The 27,694-nt window shown below is 55.8% G+C and overlaps 1 protein-coding gene across 6 annotated transcripts in view; it reads right to left on the bottom strand.

Annotated features, from left to right (window-relative positions):
• ZMIZ1 (zinc finger MIZ-type containing 1) overlaps positions 1 to 27,694 on the bottom strand; it is a 171,643-nt gene that overhangs the window by 23,733 nt on the left and 120,216 nt on the right. For all 6 annotated transcript variants that reach the window (XM_043926013.1, XM_043926012.1, XM_043926015.1 and 3 more), the window contains 3 exons: positions 12,538 to 12,682; positions 1,896 to 2,010; positions 645 to 862 (listed from right to left, as the gene is read on the bottom strand). In XM_043926013.1, the coding sequence (XP_043781948.1) occupies positions 645 to 862; positions 1,896 to 2,010; positions 12,538 to 12,682 (478 nt within the window). The remainder of the gene's footprint in view (positions 1 to 644; positions 863 to 1,895; positions 2,011 to 12,537; positions 12,683 to 27,694) is intronic.

Genomic DNA, 27,694 nt, shown 5'->3' with positions numbered 1-27,694 from the left:
TGGGCGGTCAGTCCCTCGGGCCACTTGGGAACCACCAAGTTGCTGTGTGCCTGGAGCCCCACCTGGGTCCTAGTGGGTGCTCGCTCCTACACCCTAGGTCACGGCACTCTCGGCCACCCCAGTGAGCCCATCTCCTGGAGGAGGACACCGAGTCTCAGAGAACCTGAGCCACTGGCCCATGGCCCCAGCAGAAGATGGCAAGATGGGGATGCAGCTGTGTTTAGCCAGGAGGCCACACTGCACTGACCCCTGGCAGGACTGCGGTCAGCCCTGGGGATCTGGGAGGGGTGAGGCCACAGGGCAGTCCTGGACAGGGGGGATGGACAGCGAGGGGAGGAACGGGGCGCCTCTGCCCCACCCCACGTCCCCGGAGGGCCTTCCTGGGGTTCCTTTCCGTCTCCCTCCCTTACTCCTGAACCGCGGGCCTCCAGTCCCTGCGCTCTTCCGCCTCCACAAGCAGCACGGCAGAGCGGACCCTCCTGCACCCCAGCTCTCTCGGCGTCTCCCAACTTGGAAAGGTGCGACGCAGAGCAGGGTCATTCAGGGGAATAAAAAGGTTGTCCTTCAACCCCACGGGCTGACGGCCCTCAGAACGCCCCCCCGCCAGCTGCGCCGCATGTGACCTGCAGGCCGGCCCTGCTCACCTGGCCCCGAAGCCCCCGCTGCCGGGGTAGTTGGGCCGGCCGTACATGCTCTGCTGGATGTAGGGCTGAGTGGGGCCGGCCTTGGCCGAGAACTGCTGCTGCTGCCCAGCAAACTGTGGGGAGTTGAGGCCGGGGTTGCTGGTGGTCATGCCCGACGCCATGGGGTTGCCGCCTGGATTCATGGGGTTGTTGGCATTGGCCATAGGGTTCCCAAGGACCTGTGGGCAGAGAGAGTGGCTGTCACCTACGCGGGTACCCCAAGTGGTGCAGGGAGGGAAAAGGAGGAATGGCAGGGGGTGGGGGTGGGGTGAGCATCAAAACAGAGGGAGGACAACAGAGAAAGAGGAGGAGGAAAGGGGTAGTGGGGCTTTTCAATTTCCTCGGCATGAACTGCTGGCACAGTATACACAATATTAGAAGCGGGTAACCCAGCCCAGAAGCAGGCTGTGTAGATGAGAACATCATCCCAGGGTGGAACAAGGTGAGGCTGGTCCTGCACCTGGCTGCAGGTGGGAAAGGCCTGGACTTCTCAGTCTTCCCGTCCTACCACGCAGCCTGGATGCCCAAGGGTCAGGCCACACGGAGGCCCGGAGCTGCTGCTCTGTGAGGGCCAAGGGAAGCCCAGCCCTCTAGCTCTGGAGGGTGGCAGGGTCCTGGCCAAGGGGCTCCCCGTGGCCCAAGACCGCAGGTAAAGTGCGCTGGTTCTCTCCAGGGTGGCAAGTGGCCCTGAGCCATTCACGTGGCTAGGAGGCGGGAAGGAAGGTGTGGAGGAAAGAGGAAGGAACAAGAGCGGAAGGCAGGGTAGACGAGGGATGTGGGGTGGAGTCTGTCACAAGTTTTAGGCTCAATCTTTCGCTGAAATCTAACCCAGGCCATCCAGGGTCAAAGACTCCAGGTGTTGGGGCCCTGAGCTCAATAACCTCCAGGAAGTTCTCTTGTTAATCCAACCTAAGTAAACGTGAGCCAGGAAAGAGCCCTTTGCTCTCTGTCAGGTGAAAGCCATTGCCCCAGCAAGGCCCTAGGGCTGCGGCAGTGCAGAGGGCCAGGCGCCATCCTCCTGGGGCGGGTGTGGGCCCATCCTGGGTAGAGATGGGTGGGACCTGTCCACAGCTGGGTGTGACGGACAGCTGGTCTTTCCAGCAGGGGAAGAGCCTGGGAGAGCCAGCAGGGCTAGCATGGCAACGTGACCAGGATGGATGGTCTGGAAGGGCCTGGAAGGGGCTGTGGCTGGGAGAGATGACAGGCTCTTACCTGGCTCTGGGATGTGTTGGTCACTCCCCAAACCGTGGTGACCACGGAGAGGGAGCCGGGAGGCTGGTTGGTGTTCTGCTGCCAAGGGACAGAGTCATAGGGGAATGACCCATCACTGCAGAGAGAGACAGAGGAGGGTCCTCAGGGGTGTTGCAGACACAGGCTCAGAGGGAGGCATGCCCCATCACCCCACCATGCTCTGCGGCTCCTGGCCGTTCTGCGTTCTGGATCCCCTGAGCCGGGCACGGTGTCCTGCTGTGTGACAGAGACCAGCTCTCCTGTCCTCACTGCGGAGGTGCCACCCCCACGGCTGGCTGTCTCCCATGAGACCAAGTCCACAGGTCACACTATGGAAGAAGAGGCCTGCAGCTCAGTCTAAGCTCTGCCTTCGACCACAAGCTGCTCTAAGAGGTTCTCCAGAAAGAGCTCTGGTTCCTTGGCACCAACTTCCCCTCAAAACTACCCATCCCTTCTCAGAAAGAGCTTCCCTGGTGGCTCAGGTGATAAAGAATCTGCCTGCAACGCAGGAGACTCAGGCTTGATCCCTAGGTTGGGAAGATTCTCTGGAGGAGGAAATGGCAACCCACTCCAGTATTTTTGCCTGGGAAATCCGATGGACAGCTACATCCGATGGCGGGCTACAATCCATGGGGTCGCCAAGAGTTGGACACGACTGAGCAACTAACTTGAACTCCTCAGAAAAGGTCAGCAGGGCCCCAGTCTGAGTCTTGGCTCTTCCCTCCTCCTAAGCCCTCATGGTGAGTTGGCCACCCTGCTCAGCTGACTTGGCCTTTGGAAGGAGGGTCGTCAAGTTGCTTTTTCTTCCCAGATGACAGGTACTGGCCTTCCTGCTGTGCTTCCTCCCTTGTTCCCACCCAAACTCTCATGCACATCCCACCAAGTTAATCTCCCTCAGAAACCTGAGACACAATCAAAGACCTTCAGTGGCTTCCAGTGTTCACAAAGTCCCAACTCACACTGCAGAACAGTTTACCCCACTGACTAATCCCACCCTACCCTGCTTACCACCTTAGCATTCACTTCTCCAGGAGCCGACCCCCACCTCCCCAGTCTCCCCTCTAGTCCCAGCAGTACCCACCTTGTTTGATGACATCTCCCCAGAAGCCCCCAGTCATCAGACGCAAGGCCCCATGCCCAGTCCTTCACATCATAAGTGCTCAATAATAGCTTTCTACTAGTTGCCATGGCACAGATGGAGAGTGAGGTCCAGCAGACCCCAGGGTGGGAACCAGGGCACAAACTTGAGAAGGAGCCGGCGAGGTAATAGCATACAGGACCCGCTAGGGTCCCAGTCCCCAGGAGTGCCGGGCTGGGGCAGCCTGTCCCCTGGAGCCCGCCCTACGCTGACTTTTCTAGCACCTCTCACAGAGAGAAAACCCCAGAAGCAGCCCCAGAAAGAGAAGCAGCACTGAGCACCCACGTCTGTGCTACCACCTCTGCCCACGGCATTCCGACCGGGCTGAGGTCGGCAAGGCGGCGGGGGCAGGAGGGGGAAGGGGGCTCTGGAGGAGCGTGGCTTGCTAGGAAAGCACCTCACGCCTCTGTCTGACTTGCACCTTCATCACAGGAAGTCAGCAGAAGACCAACATGCTCACTCACGCCTGGAGACACCTGAACCCCAGCAAAGCAGCCAGCTTAGGCCCTGGAGGTCAGACTTCCAGGAAAAGGGGCCCTGGGTTTGAGGGAGTGGGGGTCTGAGCCTTGCGTACTGCTCCTCGCCGGGCAGGGCCCTCGGTCACGTTGGTCAAGTCAGGTCAGGCTGAAGGGGGGACGGTGTCACTGACTGCCCATGCTTGCTCTTCCCTTGCCCGGACACCCTCTCTGCCTGGCCAGCCCCTGGCTTCCTTCCTGTCTCTGCTCAGAAGTCACCTCACTGGAGCTGCTGCCCTGAGCTCCTGGGGAAGAGCAACTCCACCCCTGTTCCCTTTTCCTCTCACTCTCACCTGTTTCTTTTGGTACCCCGGGTACAAGTCCTGCCCCTCCCTGGCTCAGGGCCCCAGTGCGAACTTCCGAGCCTGTATGGACTCAGTCTCCTCATCTGTTAAGTGGGCGTAAGAACAACACCTACCCCCACTCCCATTCTATTCGGTCTTCAAACTGCAGGTCATGACACATGAAGTGTGTTGTGACATTGAACCAGCAGGAGGGGGAAAATGGAGGGAATAAAATAGAAAGCTATCAAGTGTGAGCACAGACTAAGGAGGAATATCACCTTTGAGCTGACTTCCTGATGTTATACATGAGCACACATGCACCCTGGATCATGGTGTAAATCTACACATTTCTGAGAGTCTCAGGTATGCGTGCTAAGTTGCTTCAGTTGCGTTTGACTTTTTGCGACCCTATGGGCCATAGCCCTCCAGGCTCCTCTGTCCATGGGATTCTCCAGACAAGATTACTATTGTGGGTTGCCATGCCCTCCTCCAGGGAATCTTTCTGACCCAGGGATCGAACTCAGCCGCTTATGTCTCCTGCGTTAATAGGTGGGTTCTTTACCACTAGCACCACCTGGGAAGCCCGCTGGTCTCAGGCAGGTTAAGTCTGAACACAGGCCTCCGTGGCCTAAGTCTGATGATGTGGCTCCAGGAGGAGACTGCAAACAAAAAGTCTTTCTTAACTGGAAAGTGACACTGAGTGACTTCAGCATTACTCATGCTTTCTGGGAGGAAAACTGTGGGCCTAGAACTGGGGGGTGAGGAGCCCTCCTCGGGGAACCAGTCCCTCTGCAGCCCAGATGTGATGTGGGTCAGCGGAAACAGTGAGGCCCAGAGGCACAGGCCAAAGGTGACCGACAGCTCACACTCTCTACACCTGGGGGTGCTGCCGGGGGGCCTGGGAGCCCGGAGAGCCTGGGCAGGATGGAGAAGAACAGGAAAACAAGCAGAGCCTGCTCCTCGGCACAACTGGGCTGGAAGCAGCCCTGCCCTCCCAGGAGGTCGCTGGGGACCCCAGGGTAGCCCCTAGTCCCAGGGCTGCCATTCCAGTCTCACAGGGAGGCCGCGCAGGCTACGGTTTTAAACAACAAAGAGGAGACCCCTGGACACCCTCCCTCCTGTGGGGCCCTTGCCCTATGTGTGCCTGGACTAAACTAAACTGAGCAGAGCCCAGGCCGAAGTCTGTCCTCTCCCCCCAGAATTCCTGCCCCACAAACTCCCACCAGCCCTCTAGGCTGAGTCTGCTTGTGGCCGAGCTTCTTACCCAGCAGACTCAGGAAGCAGGGCCCCTGGGAGCTCCCCATGAGCCACCAGCTGCTGCCTCATCACCTCAGGCGGGGAGGCCCCGGCTCACCGGGATACAGGCGTGTGAGCAAGCTCCCAACTGCCCTGTAGCTTGTGGGTGGGCCTTGTGGGCGGAAACCAGCTCCTTCCTGTTTTGTCCCCTCCACCCCAGGCTTAGTGAGAAGCAAACTTAACCCGGGTTCCCAAACTGGGCATCCCGCCGTCTGGCTGGAAGGTTCACCCCAGAGCCCAGATGCAGACTCAGGGTGTGTGTGTGTGTGGGGGGGGGGGGCGGGCATGTATGTGCGTGTGCACACGAGGGGCCCCGCTGGCATGATGCGGTGCATGCGTGGAGGAGGAGACGGGCACCGGCATGTAGGGGTGGTCGCGGGGACTTGCTCGCCCCCACTTGCACCTGCTGCAGAAGCAGAAGTGGCAGGCGCACCGACACGGCTGTGACTCATCTCCTGGGGAGACGGCGCCCGCTGGCTCGGGGGAGCCGCTCGCCCCCACAGGCCCATGGTGGCAGTCAGCCCTGCCGACGCCTCTGCCCAGACTCAGACACTGCCGTCGGGGGAGGGGAGCAGGCCCGCTCGGCTCCCGGGGCCCCAGCATCAAGGACAAGCCAGGCTCCTGGGTCCAACCAGAGTGGGAGGGGCTCAGGGTAATGAAGAGGAGGTCAAGGGCCCTGGGGGTGCTCTGAGGCTGGGTCCCTCCTCCGTAAGTACTGTTTCACCAGCATGTGTGCTCAGCCCGTGGGGCAGAGGTCCCCGGCATTTCAGGGCCGCCCACAGGAGCCACTGCTCTCCTCCTGTCCATAGCTGGGCTCAGTTCAGAGGGAGGCCCCCCGGATCTAAGAACCCACTCTGAGTAGTCCTGCCCAGCTCTGCACACCTCCAATCCAGCATGGCCTGGTCTCAGGCCACAAGCCACAGTCCTATCCAGCCAAACCTGTACCACCTGCAGAGGCACCAATGCCAGAACCACTAGCAACCTCAGCAGTGTTCTACCTGCCGAGCAACTCCCAACCCAGGGCAGCCACTCCCTTACCGCTGGGCCTCCAGATGTAGACCTGGGATGCTCCATCCTTACCTTGAAACATGTCACTCATCTTTAGGCTCTTCCTCCAAAGGCCGCCTCTAGCAGGAAGCCCTCACCACGTCCACTGACCTGAGCTCCACTTGCTCCTCATATGCTTGGGGCCCGAGTACCCCCCTGCCCTTTTCCTTCTGCCCCAGGAGCCCTGAGTTCTCCGGCTACCTGTGCCTGGCATGGTGTCTTCACACACCTGCAGGGCTCAGGAAGCCTCTACTAACCAAAGTGCCAAAGAGAAACACCACCCCTCTGTGCCAGCCCCCAGAGCAATGTCTGAGAATGAATGGATGCATTCACTCATTCAGCCTGACTGCTGACCACCTGCAGTGCTCTTGTGACTCTACTGCCACTCAGGAAGGGAGAGGCCCTACCCTCCAGAGAGGGGGACAGAGGAAAGCTAGTGAAGTGGCTACACTCTCACGATGCCTCTGTGTCCACTGCGGCCACCCCTCACCACGCCCAGGGACAAGAACAGCCCCTCTCTCAGAGGCAGTCATGAGGATTTAGTGAGCTCACATGGGTAAGGCAAAGCCCAGCTCACCTCCCGCACCCTGAAACTACTGGCTGCTAGTATCATTATTATGATTCACTGAGAGGCTTTTACATGCAACGAACTGTGTGAAGTGACTTTCACCCAAGAACCCATGTGATCCCTTGAAGTGGGCTCAACAGATGCCTCTCATAGGATCTGAGGCTCATAGTATCACAGGGCTAATTGAGGACAAGGTTGACAGTGGGTCTGGCCAATGCTAAAGGAAATTAACCCTGAATATTCATTGGAAAGACTGATGCTGGAGCTGAAGCTTCAATACTTTGGCCACCGGATGCAAAGAACTGATTCATTGGAAAAGACCCTGATGCTGGGAAAGACTGAACGCAGGAGGAGAAGGGGACAACAGAGGATGAGATGGTTGGATGGCATCACTAGCTCAATGGATGTGAGATTGAGCAAAGTCTGGGAGATGGTGAAGGACAGGGAAGTCTGGCGTGCTGCAGTCCATTGGGTGGCAAAGAGTCAGATACGACTTAACACGTGAACAACAGGGAGCTTAGGGTCAGGTAAGGTGGCAACTCCCTTTACAAAGATGGCAATGATGCAAGCAAGCACACATTACAAAGGCAATCCAGAAGTCCGTGAGCGCTCCAAGAAGCGGCAGTGCTTCCCAAAAATTCTTTGGGAAGTTGTCTTTCAGAAGCCATCCAGTGAGGGCATAGAGGGGACATGAAGTTATGCTTCAAAGACTGGCTGCAGACGAAACCCAAACAGTGTCCCAGGAAAAAACACTTTAATACATCACATCACTAGCTTCGTCCTGGACTGAGTGTATTGGCAAATATTCAAGGGCTCTGACTAAACTTTTTTTAGCTAATGTTCAAACGGCAGAGGGAGGCCTCTCAGTCCAGTGGTTAACTATCTAGGCTCTGAACTTAAGATTCTTTGAGGTCAAACCTTGACTATGGTTGGCCACTGATGATTCCTATGACCTGAGAAATGTTACTTAAGTCAGCCTCAATGTTCTCATCTGTAAAGTGGGACTAATACTCTTTTAGGATGAAACAAAAAATACAAAGCCCAGTGCCTCGCAGTCAATCTCTGCTCAGCTGTACCTATACCTTTCTCTCCATTTCTCCAGCTCAAATGGGATGAAAGTACTCATGTTTATTTGATGATCCAATGATGGCACTTAGAAGTTTTGCAAATAGGCTATCAATGGGAGGGGGTGTTATTATCATTCCTGCCTGTTGAACTTGTGTTCCAAGCCTCTGAGGCTTTCCTCAGTGTCCCTCTGTCTTCTTTCTCTATCTAGCAAACTCCTATCTATACTTTGAAGCCCAGCCTGCATGTTCCCTTCTGTGACTCTCCAATGCAGAACACCAAGGGCATTTTCCTCTGTTCCTTCAGCGCTTTTTTTTCATATATTTTACGAAGAGCTCTTCACACTGCAGCAGACAGTTTATCTGTCTGTTTGCCAGCCCCATGGGCACTGACCGATGTTTGCTAAATTTGAGAAAATGAGTAAAGAGGGACCTATGACTGTCAGTTCTTGGGCACCTCCTGTGAAAGTATCTACACAGACATTCATGGAGGGAAGAAAAAGGGAGGGCTGAGTTATTTCTTCCCTTGCACTTCTAACAGCCACTTTATTTGGGGGAAATAACAAATTCCTATTAAGGGTATTGTCAGACCCTAATTAATTTCCCTGATCTGGCTATATTGGTCCCGTCTCTGTGCAAGGGTATAGCGTTACCACTAATGAAACACCAAGCCAGTGAGGAGCTGAAGCTCCCACCCTCTTTAATTTAGGGGGACCATTAACAGCGCTCTCTATCATCACAATTACTGGGGACCGCTTCCTTCCCTCCCTGCGGTGAAACTCAGAGAGGAACTTGTGCAGCTAACTGCATATTAGAGGGTTTTAAATTTTTTCCAGAGGAAGGAGGAAAGGAAAAGATCCTTGCATCTTGGCAATCTGGAACTGATGGAGCAGGATTTATAGATTCTCCAACCTCCCTTTCATTGCTTCTTTTTTCCTGGGGGTAAGAGGGGGATCTATAACAAACTGAGCTTTTGGTGTGGCTGTGCAAAAAAAAAAAAAGGCTAAAAATGAAAGCAGTGAAGGCGGTGTGATGGTACCAAGGAAAGACAAGCACCAGGGGTCAGCTTTACTTGATCTCCTCTTTGTTAGCTGGCCGTGAAAAAGGACATTTGAGTCTGGTGGCACCTGGCTGAGGGTTCAGAGAATAATGACTAGTCCATGGAGTGACCTGTGCCCAGGCATGGTGACAAGTGTGTTGTTAAGTCCTGTGCTGTGGTTGTTCCATTTTTACACATGAGGAAACTGAGGCAGAGAGAGAGGTTACAGAAGAGCCCAAAGTAACCCACCTAGGAGACAGCAGAGCTGAAACTAGATGTCCAGCAGGTACACGCTCCAGGGCGTGTACCCCACCTGCTGCACAGACAGCAGCCCTGGGCCTGCCCAGGACCCAAGGGGAGCCCCAAGGCCCCTCCCAGGAGACTCCCCTCCGGGAGCTGCAAACCCCTCTCCTGGAAGAGGCTGGGTGGCACCCCTTGGTCTTGGAGGCTTCCCCAACTCTGGTGGACTTTGATTGTAATCAAATTAAGAGTGTAAACAAGATTTATTAGGCTTTCAATTACCTTCGTGGCACTGATTTGCATAAGGACAATGTGGTAATCACAATGGCTTTTTGAGTTACTCATTAAAAATATGAGAGAAGGCAGAAATCTTTGTAGGCGTCAAGTCTGGGTTGCCCTGGACTGACCTTTCCCGGGTCCCTTCTCTGCAGTGCTCTGTGGGCATCTGGAGAGTGGAAGGATGGCCCGTCGACAGCTCAGTGGTCAGGACCAGACAGGGACGAACCCACAGTGCTCCACAGACCACTGAGCTCGAGCCAGACATGTGGGTACCCAGGGTTCCTCCCAACTGCCGACATGCTCAGAAGCTGGTTCCAGAGGTCAGAGGCACAGGCTCCGACTCACAGTGATGCTGCAGTGCTGACCTCCATGGCCTGTAATGGATGTGACTGTGATGCCTGAACTGCAGAAATACAACAGTCACAGCTTCCCCACCCAACAGCCCGGGACTTCGAGCATCTCGGCTCCCTCGCCCTTTCCTGTTTGCTTGTCCTCAGAGAACTCAGACAAAGACCCCTGCGTCTTCAAACAGCCACACACCTCCAAGTACCGAATCATGAACATGCAGGGTCCCTAAGCTCACCCCTCCACCCAAGGTTTCCTTAATGAAAGGCAGACAGGCGCTTCCTCCCTCTAAGTCACCCGACACAACTGTGGAGGAGGGCAGGCATAGAGTTTCCTCCTGTGACAGTACCTGACTTTCTCTTCCACTTCCTTTCCTTCTCATTTGGGAAATTACAGGAGGGACTCAGAAGGTGAGGCACCCCAGTGGGGTTTCTCTAAAAATGAGAGACTCTCCACCTGCAGGAAATTCATGAAGTTATAGGCAGAGAGCAGCCACTCTCCAATCACAGGCCACAAAGCCCTCGGAACAGCTCTGGCCTGAAGGGACGTGGGTTGGGCCTTGTTCAACAGATGACACTTCTTTCTGGTCTCACCTGCCCCACTATAAATTGGGACATGGGGCGAGGTGTGGATCAGGATCGGGTTAATGACTAGAAACCATGTCACTGGTCTTGAATGGCCAGCGGGGAGGAGGGTGAAGGGCAGAGCGCTGTGTGTGGTTCACTGCCCTGCCCCTTCCTGGCTGTGTGTTCTTGGGGAAACTCTGGGGTTTCCCTCCCAGTTCTGCCACTGGAGCGAAGGATATTGTCCAGAACGCCCATCGCCTTGCTGTGCTGCTATTCACCAACACTTAGCAAGTCTACCCGCAGGCAGAGTTCTCCCTTCTCTCAGAGGCCACTGCTTTGCCCTGTCGAGCACCCCATGGGCACGCACGGGAAGCTGAAGCGGGGGTGGCAGCACAGCACTGGGTGCCAGACAGCGGCTCTTCAGTCACAGCATTTCTCTAAAAAGTCAGTTCGAACTCTGGAATGCCATCCAAGTCCTTCAAGGTCAAGGTCCACCTCCTCTGGGCAGTCTCTTGACTGTCTCAGCCTGGCCACCTTCCTCCTAGAGAACCCTAAAGCTAACCTGTCTATCACCAAACCCTAGCTTTGCCTTGATCTATCAGCTCCCAGTTTTGTCTCACCGAGTCTTTCTTCTCCAACCAGCAAGAATCAGCTCCTGGAGCAGAGACCCCCTTCATCTGTTTAACCCCAAAACCAGGCAGTCTCACGCTTTCAGCTCAACTCAGCAAAGACCTGGCCAAGGGCTGGCTATGGTCATGGCCAGGCAGGTCTGTGGCAGGTCTCCAGAGGAGCTGGCCTGCCATCAGCAGCAGCAGCTCTAGATGATTCTGGCAGGACAGAGAGTTAAGGAGCGAAAAGGTAACAAGGGTAAATGCAAAGTGTGTGGCTTGGATTGCACCGCCTGCGCTCAGTGGCTGGCAGCATTCAGCCGGAGAAGACCTGTGGCTTCTAGCCCAGCCGGGGTCAAGCGGGGGAAGGTAGACGAAGGAGGGTTTGGCCTCAAGAGTGGTGGTTCTCAACCACAGGTGATATCTCTGTCCTCTAGATGTGTGAGAGTCCTTTAGAAATGCCTGGGGGGTCACTATAGGAACTAAGTGGACAGGAACCAAGACATGCCCTACAAAGTCCTGCACCATAAGAAACTACCCTGGCACAAAAGGCCAATAGTTTCCCACCCCCAGAAACACCCACAGAAGGGGGCTGCTCTAAGCGTCTGAGCCGTCAGACCGACGGTGCGATGAGGCAGTGACTCTGAGAAGGGGTGGGGGGCTAGGTGGTGAAAAGCGCTTCAGAGTGAGGCAAGGAACCAACCCCCATCCTGCCCGAGCAGGTGCTGGACCCGAGGAGCTCTAAGCGCCCCTTCTGGCTCCAAGAATCAATTGACTCTAATTCGATTTATGAGCATGGCCAGTACCCGACTTCCCGGCAGCGCCTTGATGGTGTGACCCAGGTCTCCTGCAGTGCGCTCTAGGCTGCAGGTGCCGCGGTCAGGCTGCGTAATGAGTGTCGAGCGCCGACTGCAAATGCCCCTCCCTATGGTCAGCAGGACTCGCGCTGGGAGAGCAGACAGCACAGCAGGCCCTGCCGTTCCAGGGTCAGCCTGCAGAGCGCTCCGAGAGAAGAGCCCTGCTCAGCGAGGGACCTGAGAGATAATTAACTAGGACACTTGCCGGTCCTGACCACGTGCTCCTTCTGGGGTTGGTGGAGGGCAGACTGGCCAGTTCCTCAGTGCCTGGTGCCTCTGACAAGCCCAGTTATCACCTGTGACGCTGGGTTTCCATGGCCCTGCCCCTGTGTTGAAGGCCCAGCCACCCTTGACTCCTGCCTGGGTGGCCTGGGCTTGACCCCCAGCCCAGTGACCTTCCGGAATCCCTTCCAGCCCTGACTATGACTCTGCTCAGGAAAGAGGGAAGGCTCTGGGTTTAGGGACGCTAACTTTCTGCTGAAAGTCTAGAACCTAAAGGAGAGACAGCTTTCCACCGAAGGGATCCAGCAGTCAGGCTGGATAAGACGGTGCTTTCAACTTCTGTTTTGATGGGGGACAAATAGCACTCACCCATGAGGATTTAAAATACGACACCCGGATTTTAGAAAATGTGCTGTCCTCCTGACTATTCAGGGGCCCCCACCCCAGTTCTCTCACCTGGGGGCGTGCCCAAGGAGACCCGGGGACCCGAGGGATGGCTGTCCAGCACCCGCCCAAGCAGCGCCCGGCCCCACCCGGGTGGTGCACACCCACTCACCTGTGCGACAGAGTGGGTTTCATGGAGCTCATGGAGTTGAGGGGGGGCTGCATGGGGAGTTTCCCGGGGGGGTCGCTCTGGCGGCTCTTCTGATGTCGGAGCAGCAGCAGGCGGCCGAGCTCCTCGCACCAGGAGGACAGCAGGGCTGCAAGGAAGGACAGCATGGTCAGCGAGCTCGTGACTGGCCACTGCGCCCCGCCGCGCCTGGCCCACCTCGCCCACCCAGGCTGGGCGCTCCTCACGCTGGCTTTGCCCCCACCTTGACACCAGTATTCTTGCTTAGACAGTGGGATTAACGCCTGAAGGAAAGAGGACCGAAAAGCTGCTGTTGCTGAAGGAGAAGATCAGAGGAGGGCAGAGTATAAGGGCAAAGAGGGCAGAGTCAAGACGACAGAGAGGACTGCAGAGGCAGGGCCAAGGCGAGGCCGGAGGCCAGGAACAGACTGGTGTATGCCCAGGTTAGGACCTGCTGGTTGCCCCCACACATCTCAGGGAGGCCCACACCCCTGGACTCTGGACAGTCGGCTAACATGGCTTCCTCCCCATGAGTGGGACCCCGAAATCACAAGGTTTAAACAAAATCTGGCTCCTTCCTAGAACCTGTTGCTGTTCCCAGGAGTGCTCGCAGAGTTCTCCTTCCCCCTCAAAGTGCCCGGAAGAACACAGGTACACCCACCTTCCGGGCAAACCTGTGATGGGTCCCTGTGCTACTGGGCACAGACGCTTGAAAGGACAAAGGATTTCCAGGGCACAGAGTGGCTCAGGGGTGGGGCAGGGGCCGAGCCAGAGTCTGCCGGGGGCGCCAAAGGCAGGAGCGGAGGAGAACCCTTCACATCCAGGCCTGAGGAGGCCTCAGAAACCAGGAAACGCCACCAGAATAAGCTAGGTGTTGGGGGATGAGAGAACGACTTTCCTTCATCCTGAACTGTGCCAGTGAGGCCACCAAAGGCCAGAAGTACCCTCAAGGTCAGTGTTTCTGGGCCGTCCTTAAAAGCTGAGGTTAGGGGAAGGAGTCAGAAGTCAGGAAGGCTGGGTGGTCACCACCTCGCTGTGTGATCCTAAGGAGCTCACAGACCCTCTCTGGGCCTCAGTTTGCTGGCAGGGAAAGAGGAGTCATGACTCACGCTCTGTCTTTCCTCCAGGGCTGTGGTCAGGGGCAGAAGGGGAAACTGCGGAGACTGCCAAAGCAAAATGGGTCGATCACAGCCCAGCCAATGCCCCGCTCCTGCCATCAGTAATCAGTCAGACAGATCTGACAGTTCCAAGGAGTTGACCCAGTCAGGGGGTCAGGAGCCTTCTGAAGCAGGGCAGGATGCAGAGCCCACTAGCTCATCTCCAGGCTCAGCCATCTGAGCACTGTGCAACACGCCTGTGTGTCCTTTTCTTGAATCCATCCCCTGTGATCCACGGTATCAGCTGTTCTCCCCATTCTACAGATAAGCGGACCGAGGCTCAGACAGAGGAAGTCACTCGCTCACAGCAACCACTGCGGGCAGGGGCAGACACACAGATGGTGCCCCCACTGTGTATCCTGGTGGGTGAAGCCCAAGGCTGAACCAGAGTGTGGGGGAGGAGATGAAACTCTTCAAAAGGCCCAAACCGGGACTTCCCTGGTGGTCTAGTGGTTAAAATCCCCGCCTGCCAATGCAGTGGATGTGGGTTTGATCCCTGGTCAGGGAACTAAGATCCCACATGTCACAGGGCAACTAAGACCCAACATAGCCAAATAAATCAATATTTAAAAAAAAAAGGGGGCTCAAACCAGGTGGCCACGGTCTCCAGTGCCCTGACTCAATGAGAAACTCCTCCTGCTTCTTCTGAGTCACGCCCTTTACCATGTTCAGCAGGCGGGAAGACAGATGGGGGAAGAGGCAGAGACACACGAGGCCCTGGAGAGATGGCACAGTGCTGCCAGCTCAAACCACCCAGACCTTGGATAGGCTCCCCTAGTAGCCCAAGGCCCGGAGAGGCAGGCTGGGGACCCTCTGAGACCCTGCCAGGCTCCGCGTGGGCCCCTGGCCCAGGGAGGCTCTATCAGGAGTGTGGAGTGGGGCCTGGCATCTTGAGGGGCAGCAGGCTCTTTCCTACCCCTCACCGGGTGGGCAAGGGCCAGCAGGCAGCTTTTAGGACCAGCAGGAGAACACTGTCCATCCAGCCGTGCTGAGTGCTGGCTAGGAGGGAGGTGCTCACGCTCCCTGGGGCCTGCTGGGGACCAAAGGGTCCCTAGAAGGAAGGGCGGTGGTTCTTGTGGGGATGGGGTGGGATGGTGAGGGGTCCCACCAGCATCGCCGAGTATGTTTGCCTGGCCTGTGCGGTGGGCAAAGATGCTCAAAGAGGCACGCGAGGTTGACATACAATCTGTGCCCTTCCCAACAGGGCACCTGTTTCTCCCTCCACGCGCGGGGATCAGTGGACGAGCTGTCTTAAGAGCTGCATTCTGCCCCCTTGGGGGGCCTCACGATGCCACCGCCTGCTCAGGGAGGAGACTGCCAGAGAGGAGAGGCCCCCACCCTGGCTTTTGTCTGCCCAGAAACCATGGCAAAACGCCCCCGACACGGGTGCCCAGCACACATCTGCCGCAGCTGGAGGGGGAAGCGGCCTATTCATCGAGGCTGGAACAAACAGAAATGGATTTCCAGATTGCTCCATTCTTCTCCCAGGCCCCTAGTTACCGCTTCTTGTGCGGGGGGGCACCGGGCATCTGGAACCTCATTTGCACGCCAAGCACGAGGCCCAGCGGATCACAGCGATGGAGGGGCCGCTCGGCTGCCAGCACAAAGGATGGCCGCAGATGGTGCCGCCTGCTGCCTGCCCTGCCCACGGCTGCCCCTCCTGGCCCGCGCTCCTTCTGGGGGGCCACCGAGCCATGGGAGGGGCTGGGGGCACCTCGGGGGCATTCGGAGCTTTCCTCCAATGTCACAAGCCACTCCCCCATTTGGTCAAGGACGGCCCTTGTCCTCCTATTGCTAGCAGAGTGGTTTTCCGTAGAGAGAATAAAGGGAGTGGTGTAGAGGGGCCTGGGATGCTGTGAGCAGATGTGATGTGGGTATTAGGCGGCCCCGACACAACACAGATGCCAGGACAGCCGCATTCCTACAACCAAGAGGGAAAGGACAGCGAGCGAGGGAGGCACCACCCGTCACCCCCTCAGCCTGAGCGGCCAGCTGGCAGAGGCCACGCGGGCAGACGCAGAGTGGAGAGACACAGGGCAGGCTCTCATCACGCTGCAAGCCAACACAAGCCGTTCCGAGGCAAATGCTGGTTAGTGATAACACATGGGGATTTGCAGCCACAAAACCAGAGACTCAGGAGGACAGACAGACAGAGGCAGGCAGGGGATTATACAATGACAGAAAGACAGCCTGGCAGGGTGAATGTCTGGGTGTGCGTCTGTGGCTATGCCTGGATCTGGGCTGTCTGTACATGGCTGAGTTGAGTATGCCTCTCTGATGAGGTGACACCAATGTCTACAATACTCCTGGGGAGGGGAGGAGAGGGGACAATGGTGAGCATGCCGTGGACGTGATGACTAAGTGTCCTGGCTCTGGGGTTCCACAGACCGGGCTTGAACTGTGCCCTGATGCTCTCTAGCTGGGAGATTTCACGCAGGCTGCTTCACTGCTTGGAGCTCAGTTTCCCAATCTGTGAAACAGATTTTTATAGGAGCTGCCCACCTCAGAGAGTGGACGTAAGCTGTAAACCAGTGCTGTTAGTCAACCAAAAGAGAGGGAGGGTCGGTGGAACATCCAAGCAGAGGCCAAAAGAGAAGGAGGGTTGGTGGAGGCCCAAATGACCCTGTAACTCACAGCAGCCCCAGAAAAATTGCACTCACAAGCCCTGCTCAATCGCGCACCTACCTCGGCCTTCACATGGCACCCGGATAGCGGGTGAGGTACGGACTCCACAATCATCCCAGCTCGGTCTCTACCGCCCATGCGAGACCTTGAGCAAGTCAGCTAAGCTCCTGTGTCTCAGCTCCCTCATCTCTAAATGGCGGAGGCGGTAATTCTGCTCCCTGTACCACAGACCAGCTGTCAGGATGCTGGGCAGGTGCTCAGTTACCGCCATGAAGTGAAGGAGCAGCATCAGGCGCATAGTAGGTGTTCTATGTATGTTTGCTACAATGATGACCAGTATTATTGACCTTGGTTGGTAGATAAGCGAGGATGGGCTTTGGTGTCTCTGTCCACCTCTGACCATAGAGCAGCAGCCCCAGTGGGTGAGTGGAAGAGAAAGCGGATTCCAGCCAGGGAGGTTGCCCTTTCCCATTCCCACTGCCTGCATGTGTCTCTGCAGCTTATCCAGGAAACCACAGGGGACACTAGGGTTCCATGGGCTTAAACAACTAAGTCATCTGCCAGCAGCACGTGTCTTACAGTCGAGGCCGTAGCGCGGTGTGACTGGTGGTGTGTTTTTCTTTCCCAGCGGTACATCAAATAGTGGTGTGTGTGACAAAGGGGGCTGTCTCCTATTCCTGGGACCCAGCAGATGTGTCCAGGGGCCCCTGCAGCAGAGGGTGAGATGGTAAGGTGGAGTGGACTCGGGGTCTGAGGATCACAGAGGACACAGGATGCAGATCTGAGGATGGGCTCTGGGGGAGAGCCAAGTTCCTGAGATTTGCTCCCCAAGAGCTCCCTGGCTTCTGCCCCTACAGCTGGCAGCCACGACCGTGTCCTTTAGAGACAAGTAAAAGGAAACCAGATGTAGAAATGAGGGGAGGTCTGGCGCGAAGCTCTGGGGCATCTTAGTCCAGTCTTGTCTGAGATGTGGCCTGCCTGGAAACAGTGACAGGCCCTGTGTGTTTGCTTCTGCCTGCAGCTCCCGGCAGAAGAGATGCCCAGGCTGGGCTGATCCGATGAACTACTGCGGGGCTGCCAGTCTTACCCGAGAGAGGTGGCAGAAGGAAAGGGCTGCATGGCTGGATCTGGGAACCATCGGGGCTCCAGGTAGGGAGGGTGGAGCTGTAACCTCCAGACCAGCAGAGTAACTGGCAGACAATGAGTCACTTATGGGTGGAGGGGAGGCAGAGGCTGGGGTCTGGGAGTCAGAGCATCAAAGGGGCAGATGAGCTCGCCTGGGCACATGCTAAAAAACTGTCCCTTGCCAGGCAGAGCTGGGGCTTAAAAAGCAGCCAGAAACCACAGGAAGTCATGTGGACACACACACACACACACACACACACACACACAAAAGGCGTTTGTTCCATATGAAGGCAAGCAGAGGGATATTCAGACAGTGAGAGGCCAGGATATTCAGTCCTGGTAAGGTCTGGGAATGGGGAAGGGATGGGAACAGCTGGGGTGGGGGTGGGGGGGTGGGGGGAATGTGGGGAGGATAAAAGGCCGTCTGGGGAGGAGGGTACAGAGACCTGGATGTACGGGCCAAGCAGAAGAATTATCAAATGTGCTGCAGCCTGGGGAAGCTACACACAAAATGAAACAAAGGCGTATTAAGTATCAAAGAGCATCTTAGCGGCTAAAAGGCTGCTGCAGAACAGAGGAACTCTGAGTGTGTGAGTGTGCTGAAGGAGGGCTTCTGAGACTCAAGGATGAGGCAGGGCTCAGGGGTGCCCAGGAGGCATATCTGCCAGGCAGCAGCCCCTCCAATCGTGCTTTTGGGGGGGGGGGCTGGAGAGGAAGAGTCAGAGTGTGGCAGAAAGGGCCCCTGGGAACATGCAAATGGAGTTCACTGTTCAATGAAATATACTAATGATACATTTTCAAAACGCTTCCATACATTAGCTTACTCCATCCACACAAGACCCTCTGAAGTGGCAGCAGGAGCTCAGTGGTCCCTCTCCCAGCAGGGAAGCCTGGCCACGGGCCGTGCCTGGTGAGTCAGGGCAGAAGAACCAGTCCTCCATGCTGGGCTCCTCCCCCCTCTCCTCCTTTCCTCCCTACCACAACTGAGTTCCTGTTCCCAGATCCACTTGAATTCCCCAGGATCACCTCAAGCCACCTCGGTAAGACGGGCACCCCACCCCGCCCCACCCTTGGGCCACTGCAGCCTGATTATCTTTGCAGTCTGTCGCCTCTGCTTCTTGCCTGTTCCAATCACCTTCTGCAGCGCCGTCCTTTCTCTCCTGAATGATGACAAGTGCGTTCTATCATTTATCTCAGTCTCCAGTCCCGCCTCCTGCCAACCCACACGCTACAAGGCGGCCAGAGGAATTTTTCCACAAATGTATGCTGTTCACCTCTTTCCAGTCTGTGTCCCCAGAGGCTGCACAGGGCCTGGGAGACGGCAGAGGCCCAGAAAACATGCTGATTTCACTGAGAGTCAGGCTACCCCAGGGGCAGTTGGGGGTGGGGGGGTTCTACAGTGAGAGCGTGAACCCGGAGGGCCAGGATGGGATTCCAGGGGTTCGCTTCTGCAACCCTGGCACCCAGCACAGGCTATGAAGCCAACACACAACTAACAGATGAAAATGTATCGCATCGACATTACCCAGTGCTCAGAAGACAGGCAAGACAGACAGACACTGGACACACTGCATCTGAGACCCAATCAATCAGGGTCATACCCATGACCCGGCACCCTGTAGCTTTCAAGCCTGCCAGCAGCTCCCCATTCCTCGGGGCCAGGGACCCAGTTCCAGGAGCACCAGCCCTGAGTGGAATCTGATTCACCATGTGTCCAGGCTGCTGCTGTCATCAAACAAAACCTACCACCAAGTCAAGTGACACCTGATTGTGACATGCACACCCATCAGCCAGCCACTCCAAATTAGGGAACGAAAGGTGAGCAGATGACAGAAACAACACCCTTTCGTTAATGCAGAAGGGCCAGCTGTGGGCACTGGTGTTCATGTTGATGCATCCGTCACACCCAGGATGACAAAGGGCCTTCCTACAGCATCTCATCCCAGACTCCCTGGAGATGCAGCTGCTGCTCCTCCTTCTGCCTCCTAGACTTAGGCTACACCCTCCTACCTTCTGACCTTCTTTTATCTCCCAAAACATGGGGTCCTGCCTGGGGCCACTGCCCAAGGAAGCTTGGGAGAGGGATAAACAGTGAGGACTCCTGCCTGCGCCTGGGGACCAGGGTTCTTCTACTCTGCAGATCCGGGCAGAGAAAAGGAGGAACAGTGAGGGCCCAAGAGGGATGGGTGAAGGGGGCTGCTGAGATGACGATGCCAGGCCTGGGCTGGCCTCTCCATCTCATCTGTAAACTGGGAAGCCACGGGCCTGGTGTGAGGAGCCCTAACATGAAGGAAGGGCCTGAGATTTAAACCACATGTGCAAGATGGCAAGTCTTATGCCAGAGTCTCAGCTGGGAACTGGAAGCGGTGAAGTGCTCTCTCCTGCTTTTAGAAGGCAGAGTGGCTAAGACCACAGGCTCCAGTCAGGCCACCTGGGTTCAAATCCCTGATCAGCCACTTAGCAGTTGTGCGACCATGGGCAAGTTACTTAACCTCTCAGTGCTCATGTTCCCCTTTCGGTAAAATGGGGACAATAAATAGTACCTACCTCCGAAGCCATCATGAGGATTAAACAAGCTGATACACATAAAATGCTAGTGTGATGCTGAGCAGGCTTCCCCAGTGGCTCAGTGATAAAGAATTCACCTGCATTGCAGGAGCCACAGGAGATGAGGGTTCAACCCCTGGGTCGGGAAGATTCCCTGGAGGAGGGTGTGGCAACCCACTCCAGTACTCTTGCCTGGAGAATCCCATGGACAGAGGAGCCCGGCAGGCTACAGTCTATAGGGTCGCAAAGATTTGGATACCACTGAAGTGACTGAACTGAACTGAACTGAAGCGACTTGGGACACACACATGCACATGATGCTGAGCATATAGGAAGGACTATAAGAATAAACTGTTACTCTTTCTGTTGTTGTTAAGAGGTTTCTCTGTCTCCCCATCTACATACTGTAGCTCAAATAAAATACAATTTCTTTCACCCATCTCCAGGAGGATCACAAAGAAGACTTATATGCCCTGGACCCCTCTTACACCACTTTCTTCACACCGGGTGCACCCTGGGTGGTGCTATTCCCTAGCACCCAGTGGGAACCACATCCAATGTTTTTCTCTGCCAGACACTCTGAATTGGGCAGACCAGGGCCCCCATGGAATTAAGTCCCAGTAGCCACTCACTCTGACTCAGCTGAGGCCATGCAGTGCAGGGGGCTAATCTGGGTGGATTCCTGCCTGCAGAGTGCCTGGGCGGCGGGCAGACCCTTGGCCCCTCTTCAGTCCCTATGTCCCTGTGTGTCCAGCAAGAGGTGGGACAGGAGCCAAGTTCAGGATTCCTGCTCTGATCCATGACCCCTGAGAAGAAAGCTGTCCCTAGAACTACCTGCCTGTCCTCCTCTGTGGGCCCACCATTGCTGGGTGCCCCAGAAACAGAGAAAGGGCCCCTCCCTGCCAGTGCTCTTGGATCACCTCCTCCCAAGAAATGGCACAGGATGCGCGTGACCACAGAACGTCAGGGCTGGGGGCTGTGGTTGTCTGACCTCAGGAACTCAGGCATCTGTTCTATGTGGCCACTGACCCAGCGGGCAGCCTGGGGCCACATGTGTATCTGTGAAATGAGGTGACAGCACCGCACTACGGATGGGGAGGACCTAATGGGATCATGGAATGGCACACGGACAGGCCTTTTGCTTTCCCAACCGACTGGTGCCCTCTGCCTCACTGCAGCCTCACAGCGCCCAGCAAGGGGCTGGCCAAGGATGAGGTTGTCCGTGTCTTATACAGCAGAAATGGAGGCCCAAGAGGTGGTCCAAGCAGCACCTCCACTGCTGGTCTGGGATGCTTTCCCTTTCACCCCCACGTCAGTGATGTCACCTATCTGAGAGAAGGCACATCCCCGGGAGATGCCTCCCACCCACCTCCCACTCCCAAGATTCGGCAGCACCCCAGTGCACTGTCCCTGGTCTGCTACCAGCTTCCTGTGTGACCTCGGGTAACTTCCTTCCCTCTCTGGGCCTTATGTAAAAGAAAGGTGAGAGCTTGTGCCTTCTGAAATCTGTTCCCCATGAATCAGCCCTGTCCCCAGAGGACCCCTCCTGATCCCCTCCTCTTGGTCCTGCAAACGCCAGTGTGCACAGGGCCCGGAGATGTGGGTGGGTGGGCAGGTGGGCGGGAAAGACTCGACAGCCTCAGCAACTGGGACTACTGACAGGTGAGAACCTCCCCGTGGTTACAGAAAATGTTATTCCCTGGAGTGGGGGCGGGGGGGGGGGGAGGTTGTAGGTTGAACTTGGGTGACCCTGACAGCTGACCCCTAAAACATAAAACCAGAGATGTTTTCCTTGAGGGAAAACCCCGCTCTCCTGCAAAATGGCTGCATCATCGCGCTGGCACCAGCAGCAGCAGTAGCAGCACACTGTCCTGAGTTTCAACCGCTTCTGGCATTTCTAGATCATTCCCACACTTTGCGGCCAGCTCTGTCATCTCCCATCACTGTGGGAAAGAAAGTCAAAACAAGGAAGGATCGACGACTGGCCCTTTGGCTGTGAGTGACCCTGTTCCTCTCCAGCTCTTCCTGGCTGCCCCTCACCCACCCACACTCGGGCCTCACGTGCAGAGAGATCGACCAAGGAGGGCGGTGCCCGGTCCCAGGATTTGCAGAGAGGCCTGTGGCTCGGCCCACCCAGTCCTACCTGCTTCCCCGAGCACATCCTCCCACCTGCAGTCCTGTGGTCCAGGCAGGCAGGAGAGGGCCTCTGGGCTGTCCCTCACTCGGGAAGGCTCCACCAATGTTCCCACCCCCTCTCCCCAAGGGCTGCCTGGGCTGGCAGGAGCCGGGAGTCTCCAAGCCTGTGAACTCACCCTGGGAACTGAACTCTGGGGAATCTGGAGCTGCGGACAGCTGATTCCCAAACCTGTTCTGCTGTCCGTCAATCAACCTCATGGAGGAGGATGCTCTGGGACCCAAGAGAAGTCAGACAGGTTGAACCTGTCCGTGAACTTTAGGAAAATCCCATCCCTGAAAATTCCTTGTCCACCTCACACCACCCTCTGGGCCTTGTGAATAGCTCAGATTCAATTGGAAAGACACCTGAAACAAGCTCAAGGTGGGGTAGGAGGTTTCATCAGAAAGACAACACCTTTCTTCTCGGGGGTGCCCTGTAGACCTACCAGCCTGAGGGATGGGCCTGGATGGGGCTACAGCCAAAGCATTGCTATTTGCAGAGAACAGCTGGTAAGGCACTGCTACCATGTACAGAACCCCATAGGGGCACTGGCTCACACACTCTTTGCCCCCTTGGACTTTTATAAGCCACCTGATGGTGGGGAAGTCACAGCTCCCATCTTAGAGATAAGGGGTCAGAGAGAAGCTAGCTAATCTGGCTCGGACACACCTGAGCTTGTGGCAGGCCAGGACTAAGGCAGGATCCCCTCATCTTACCTGGGATATTTGCTGGTGGTGGGCTGAGTGTGGGGGATCTAGACCATCTCAGTTGAAAATTATGCAGCGTTAGTAGCAAAGCAAGTGTTCTGAGAAGGGGAGGTGCCCTGAGCCACTTCCACAATGGGCCGAGGCCACGAGGCCTCTGTGCACTTGACCCCAGATTCAGGGAGAACCTGAGTTCCAACAGGACAGACCTCTCTGGCTACTCAAGCATGGACCAGAATATCCATGGGGGCTGGGGAGTGGTGTGAACTGAGAGCCAAGAGTCTCCCTACCTCATCTCATTCTGAGGTAGCCTTGGAGCAGGGTGGAGGAGATCCAGGTCCAGGAGGAGGAGAGGCCCAGGTGGTGAGGATGGTCTGCCCAAGCCACCAGCCCCGGGGTGATATTCCCAGTGCATTTGCAAGACAAGATGGGAGCCACACCCACCTGCGTGCTGGCAGAGACCACGCCCCTCATTCCTGCTGGCCACTTGGACAGCTGTCCTCTGCTCCATGGACAGCTTCTCCTGGGGGTTAAACATTGCTGCCTGCTGCTCCCCACTCAGGGAGCCCGAGGGTATGGAGGGGATACAGGAATCAACTTCTTCCCTGGGCACTTTACTTTCCTGAGGCCTCCCAGCTGTGTACTCTGCTTGGCTGCGTCCTCCTGCTCCCAGTTTAAGAAGGAGAGGTCGATGTGGGGCCAGGCCCTTCCTAGGGCCGATCAGACCCCTGAGACCAAACACACAGCCTTCCACCTTTGCAGAGGGCCAGAAGGCCATGAGTCTGAGTGCTCTCTCCATCGGCTCCAGCCCCCATGTCCAATCTCAGGCCCTTGGCTCTTCCCGTGGGAGCCAGGAGCCAGGGACAGCCCCAAGGACCCTCAAATGGCAGTTTCCTTGCACCCAGTCTGGGCTCATAAAGCCAGGGTTGACTGCCTTGTTTCAGAGCCCCAGGGTTTCTATAGAGAAACCACCTGGAAAACCTCCCAGCCCTAAAGAGTGGCCAAGGGGACCTATGGTGTTGTGACAGGGGCAGGACAGAGATGTGGGGGCAGGCAGCACTTTGCTGGTGATCCTTGACCACTGGGAGTTGGGTTCAGGTCACTCACTGCTCTTTCAGAAAGAGCAGATTCTGGAAAAAACTGCTCACCAGAACTCCAGCTCTCCTGCCTCCAACTATTTGGACCCCACCCCACTCCCTTCTTCCCCTGAATGAGTGACGTGCTTAATCTCAAAGGATCTCAAGTTCCTGGCGCAAGAAATGCAGACAGTGGTCCCTACCTGCTGCTCCCAGGTCCACGCTTATGAGGGGGAGGCCCAAGCACTGGGCAGATGGCTTAGAGAGGTGACAGGCCACTCCAGCTGTAGTCACTCTGGAAATCAGGGTACCTGACCGGGCCCCATAGGTGGCATTTGGTGGCACAGTCAGATGCTACTTCCTGACCCTACACCATGGGAGATGACAACCTTCCAGTGGGTTCCCTACCCAGAACTGTGTGGCAGGGTTTTCTCTTATCCCCTTATCCAGCAAGGGCAGCCAACTGTGGCACATTTCAAAGTATCTATGTCTTAGCTTCCTAATTGGCCACTCCACTCTTTTTCTGAGAACCCCTGAGTGTGGGTGTTTGCTGGAACTCTGGAAACCACCCATGCCTGGCTATCATGATCCCCTCCAGGTGCTCAGCAGGGGTTGGGAGTGGATGACCCAACTGCCCCCAAACACTAAATTGGCTTCCATTTGTTCCAAGGGGCTCTCTTTCTAAACGGCAGGGGTCCCTGATGTATTTTGGAGACTATCTGCCATTCTTATAGCATGCTGTCTACTTGTTTTATTTACGTATAGGTAAACACCATTCAAAGAAAACCTGACACAGAGACAGAATTTATAGAACACTTTGGGGGAAGCAGGGCAGGAAACGCGAGAGGAGTTTTCTCCTTGCAGAAGCTCCTTTATGTGATGAAATGATTCTCTGTGAGGTTTCTTTAAATATCCAGCTGCCTCGTTGCAATGAAAATAAGAATCATTTATAAGAATTCCATTTACATCAAGCACTTCCTGGCTGCACCTGTCACTCGGAGTGTAGCACACCTGGGTGATGTCTAGGTAAGTGTGGCCTGGATGGTGAGGTCCCAGGGCAGGACCGGGGTTTCCAGGCCAGGGGTTCTTGGTCCTGCCTGTGCATCAGAAGCATCTGGAAGGCTTGTTCAAACCCAGAGTGTTGGGTCTCACTCTTGGTGGGGCTTCTCACTCAGTGGGTCTGAGGTAGAATTTAAGAATTTGCATTTCTAACCAGGTCTCGAGTGGTGCTGAGGCTGCTGGGCTGGGGACCCCAGTTTGAGAACCACTGCCCTAGACTGATGGTTAAGCTCAGTTGCCATTTGCTGCATGAGTGGGGGCGGGGGCGGGAAGGGCTTCCTCCCTCTCCCCTTCACACAAGCTCTCTGGAGGACTGAGTGACTGACAGATGGCCTCTGACCACGCTACTGATTCCCCCGATCGTTGTGTTCAAGGCTCTGGAGGTTTGACCCTGGACTCTCTTCCAGGCATCAGGCCAGGAGAAAGAAAACTGGGCAGAGAGTCAGGAGTGGGTGGGCCTGGGTTTGATCTACTATGTGAACTGCGTGGTCCTGGGCAACACCCTAGCAGATGTGCGTACCTCAGTTTCCTCACCTGCATGTCAACCTGTCTCACCCAGCTGCTCTGAAGGTGTAACCGGCCAAAATAGGTCATATACACTTGGCCACATGGCATGTGGGATCTTAGTTCCCTGACAAGGGATTAAACCTGCATATCCTGCAGTGGGAGCTCGGAGTCTTAAACACTAGACTGCCGGGGAAGCCCAACAGGGCAACCTTGACAGTGCTCCTGTGGACGGAGAACTTGATGCAGACTGGGCGCTGTCCTGGCCACTTTGCACACACCATCTCACTCAGGGCGACACTTCAAGAGGTGGCTACTGATACAGCTGCCTCCTCATAATGGTCTTCCCTCCACCAATCACTAGCATGTTATCTGTGTGGCCCTGAGACCTCCCTGCCTGGGGGCTTGCCTCCTGGGGGCCATCAGGACTGAGCTGACTCCTGCAGGACTCAGCATGGCTCCTACGGCTCCCAGGAAACAGCCCTCAGGGCAGCTCCAAGTAGGCAGGCGGAGGCTGACAGCAGCCTGGGCCATCTGCAGTTCAGGCCGGCTCCCTGCTTCTCTCCCAGAGCAGCTGGGGGAGGGAGTCGTCATTTGTTTAGGCCTCTGCAGTGTTTAATCACCACGCAGCGCTGCCTCCCTCCCTCCTCCCTGCTCCAGCGCCTGCTCTCTCCCTGCAGGAAACAGCATTCTGCCTTCTGCCTCTGAGAGAAGCCATGAAAAAATGAACACAGCACCCAGAGAGAAGGAGACAGGGAGCAGGGAGGGGTGTCGGAGCCAGATGACCAGCTGGAGAAGACAGGCTGGTCCCAGCCAAGCAGGCTCTTGTTGGGCGAGCTGAGGGGCCTCTGATGGGCTGGCAGGCCACGGGGTCTTGGATGGCCATTGGTCTCGGGGTTCAGAGCAAATCATCTGCCTCTGAGGGAGCCAGAATGCAGAGCCCAGGCCTTCCTGCAGCTTTCGGAGAATCTGAGGACAGGAGTCTCTGCCTCTGCTCTGCAGAGGGCCAGGTCATGCAGGGACATGCCTTCGGGAAGGTCAAGTCCAGGCCAGGCAGAAACTTGACACACTCTTTTTCTCCATCCATTTTCCCAACAATCCTGTGATGGCAGTATCACTACCCCTATTTTCCAGGAGGAAACTGGTGCTCAGAAAGGTTGAACCTCCCCAACAAAAACCAGCCAGAACAACTGAGTGAGATCTACTTATTTCTAATTAATAAAATGACTTTTATTTACCTAAATAATGCATAGTCTCCTTAGAAAGCTAATATTTCAGATAGAGGGATTAGGACCCACATCTGTCGGCCTTCGACTCCACAGTTTTGCTATTACATCTGATGGTTCCACCTCGCTGTTAACACTTACACACCCTCCCTTCTTTACTTTTCAATGGTAGTTTTTGAAGAAGTAGTGTGTGCGTGTGATTAAAAATATACAGAAGTAGAAACAAGATAGGTTCTAAAAAACACAGTCCCAACTCCCCGGTCTTGTAGCTCAGTTCCTCCCACCAGGGAAATCGTGCTCGTGGCTTTGGTTTTCCTTCCAGAATTGTTCCGTCATTGACATGTATTGCGGTCTTTACACCATCTGCCTGGAAGTTTCCTGCCCTGGATATTCACGTGGTTCAGCCCTTACCGGCTTATTCAGGGAGGGCTTCCCTGGCCTTTCAAGCTTGTAGGTGGCAATACCTACACCACCATCTGACTCTATTACCCTCCCCTGCTCAATCCTTCTCTGTGGCACTTACTGCCTTCTACTTTTTTATTTCATGTCTCATCTGATGCCCCACTCCCTGCACTAGAACAAAAGGTCTTCCTTTTTTTCTGTGTGCTGTATTCACTGCCACATCCCCGGTGCCTAGAACAATACCTGACACACAGGTGATGATCAACATCACCAGGAGTGCCTGGCATGGGCCTGGGCATGGGTCTGCAGGGGTAGACCTCACCTTGACCCAGAGGGTGGCATGTTATACATGCTGAGCTCAGCCTCCTTTTTCAGAATACAAGTTTCAGCTTAAACGGATCGTTGTTCCTAGAAGACAGGAATGTGCTTTTTGTACCCCTTGTCTCAACTGAGGACTCAGCCTGATCTGGGGCACACAGAGCCCAGAATGACTGGACTGGAAACTTGATCCCTACCTCACACCACAGACCAAAATAAGCAA

Source organism: Cervus elaphus, chromosome 15 (assembly GCF_910594005.1).
Source record: "Cervus elaphus chromosome 15, mCerEla1.1, whole genome shotgun sequence".
Taxonomy (NCBI): domain Eukaryota; kingdom Metazoa; phylum Chordata; class Mammalia; order Artiodactyla; family Cervidae; genus Cervus; species Cervus elaphus.
This window is presented reverse-complemented; position numbering and strand designations above follow the sequence as displayed.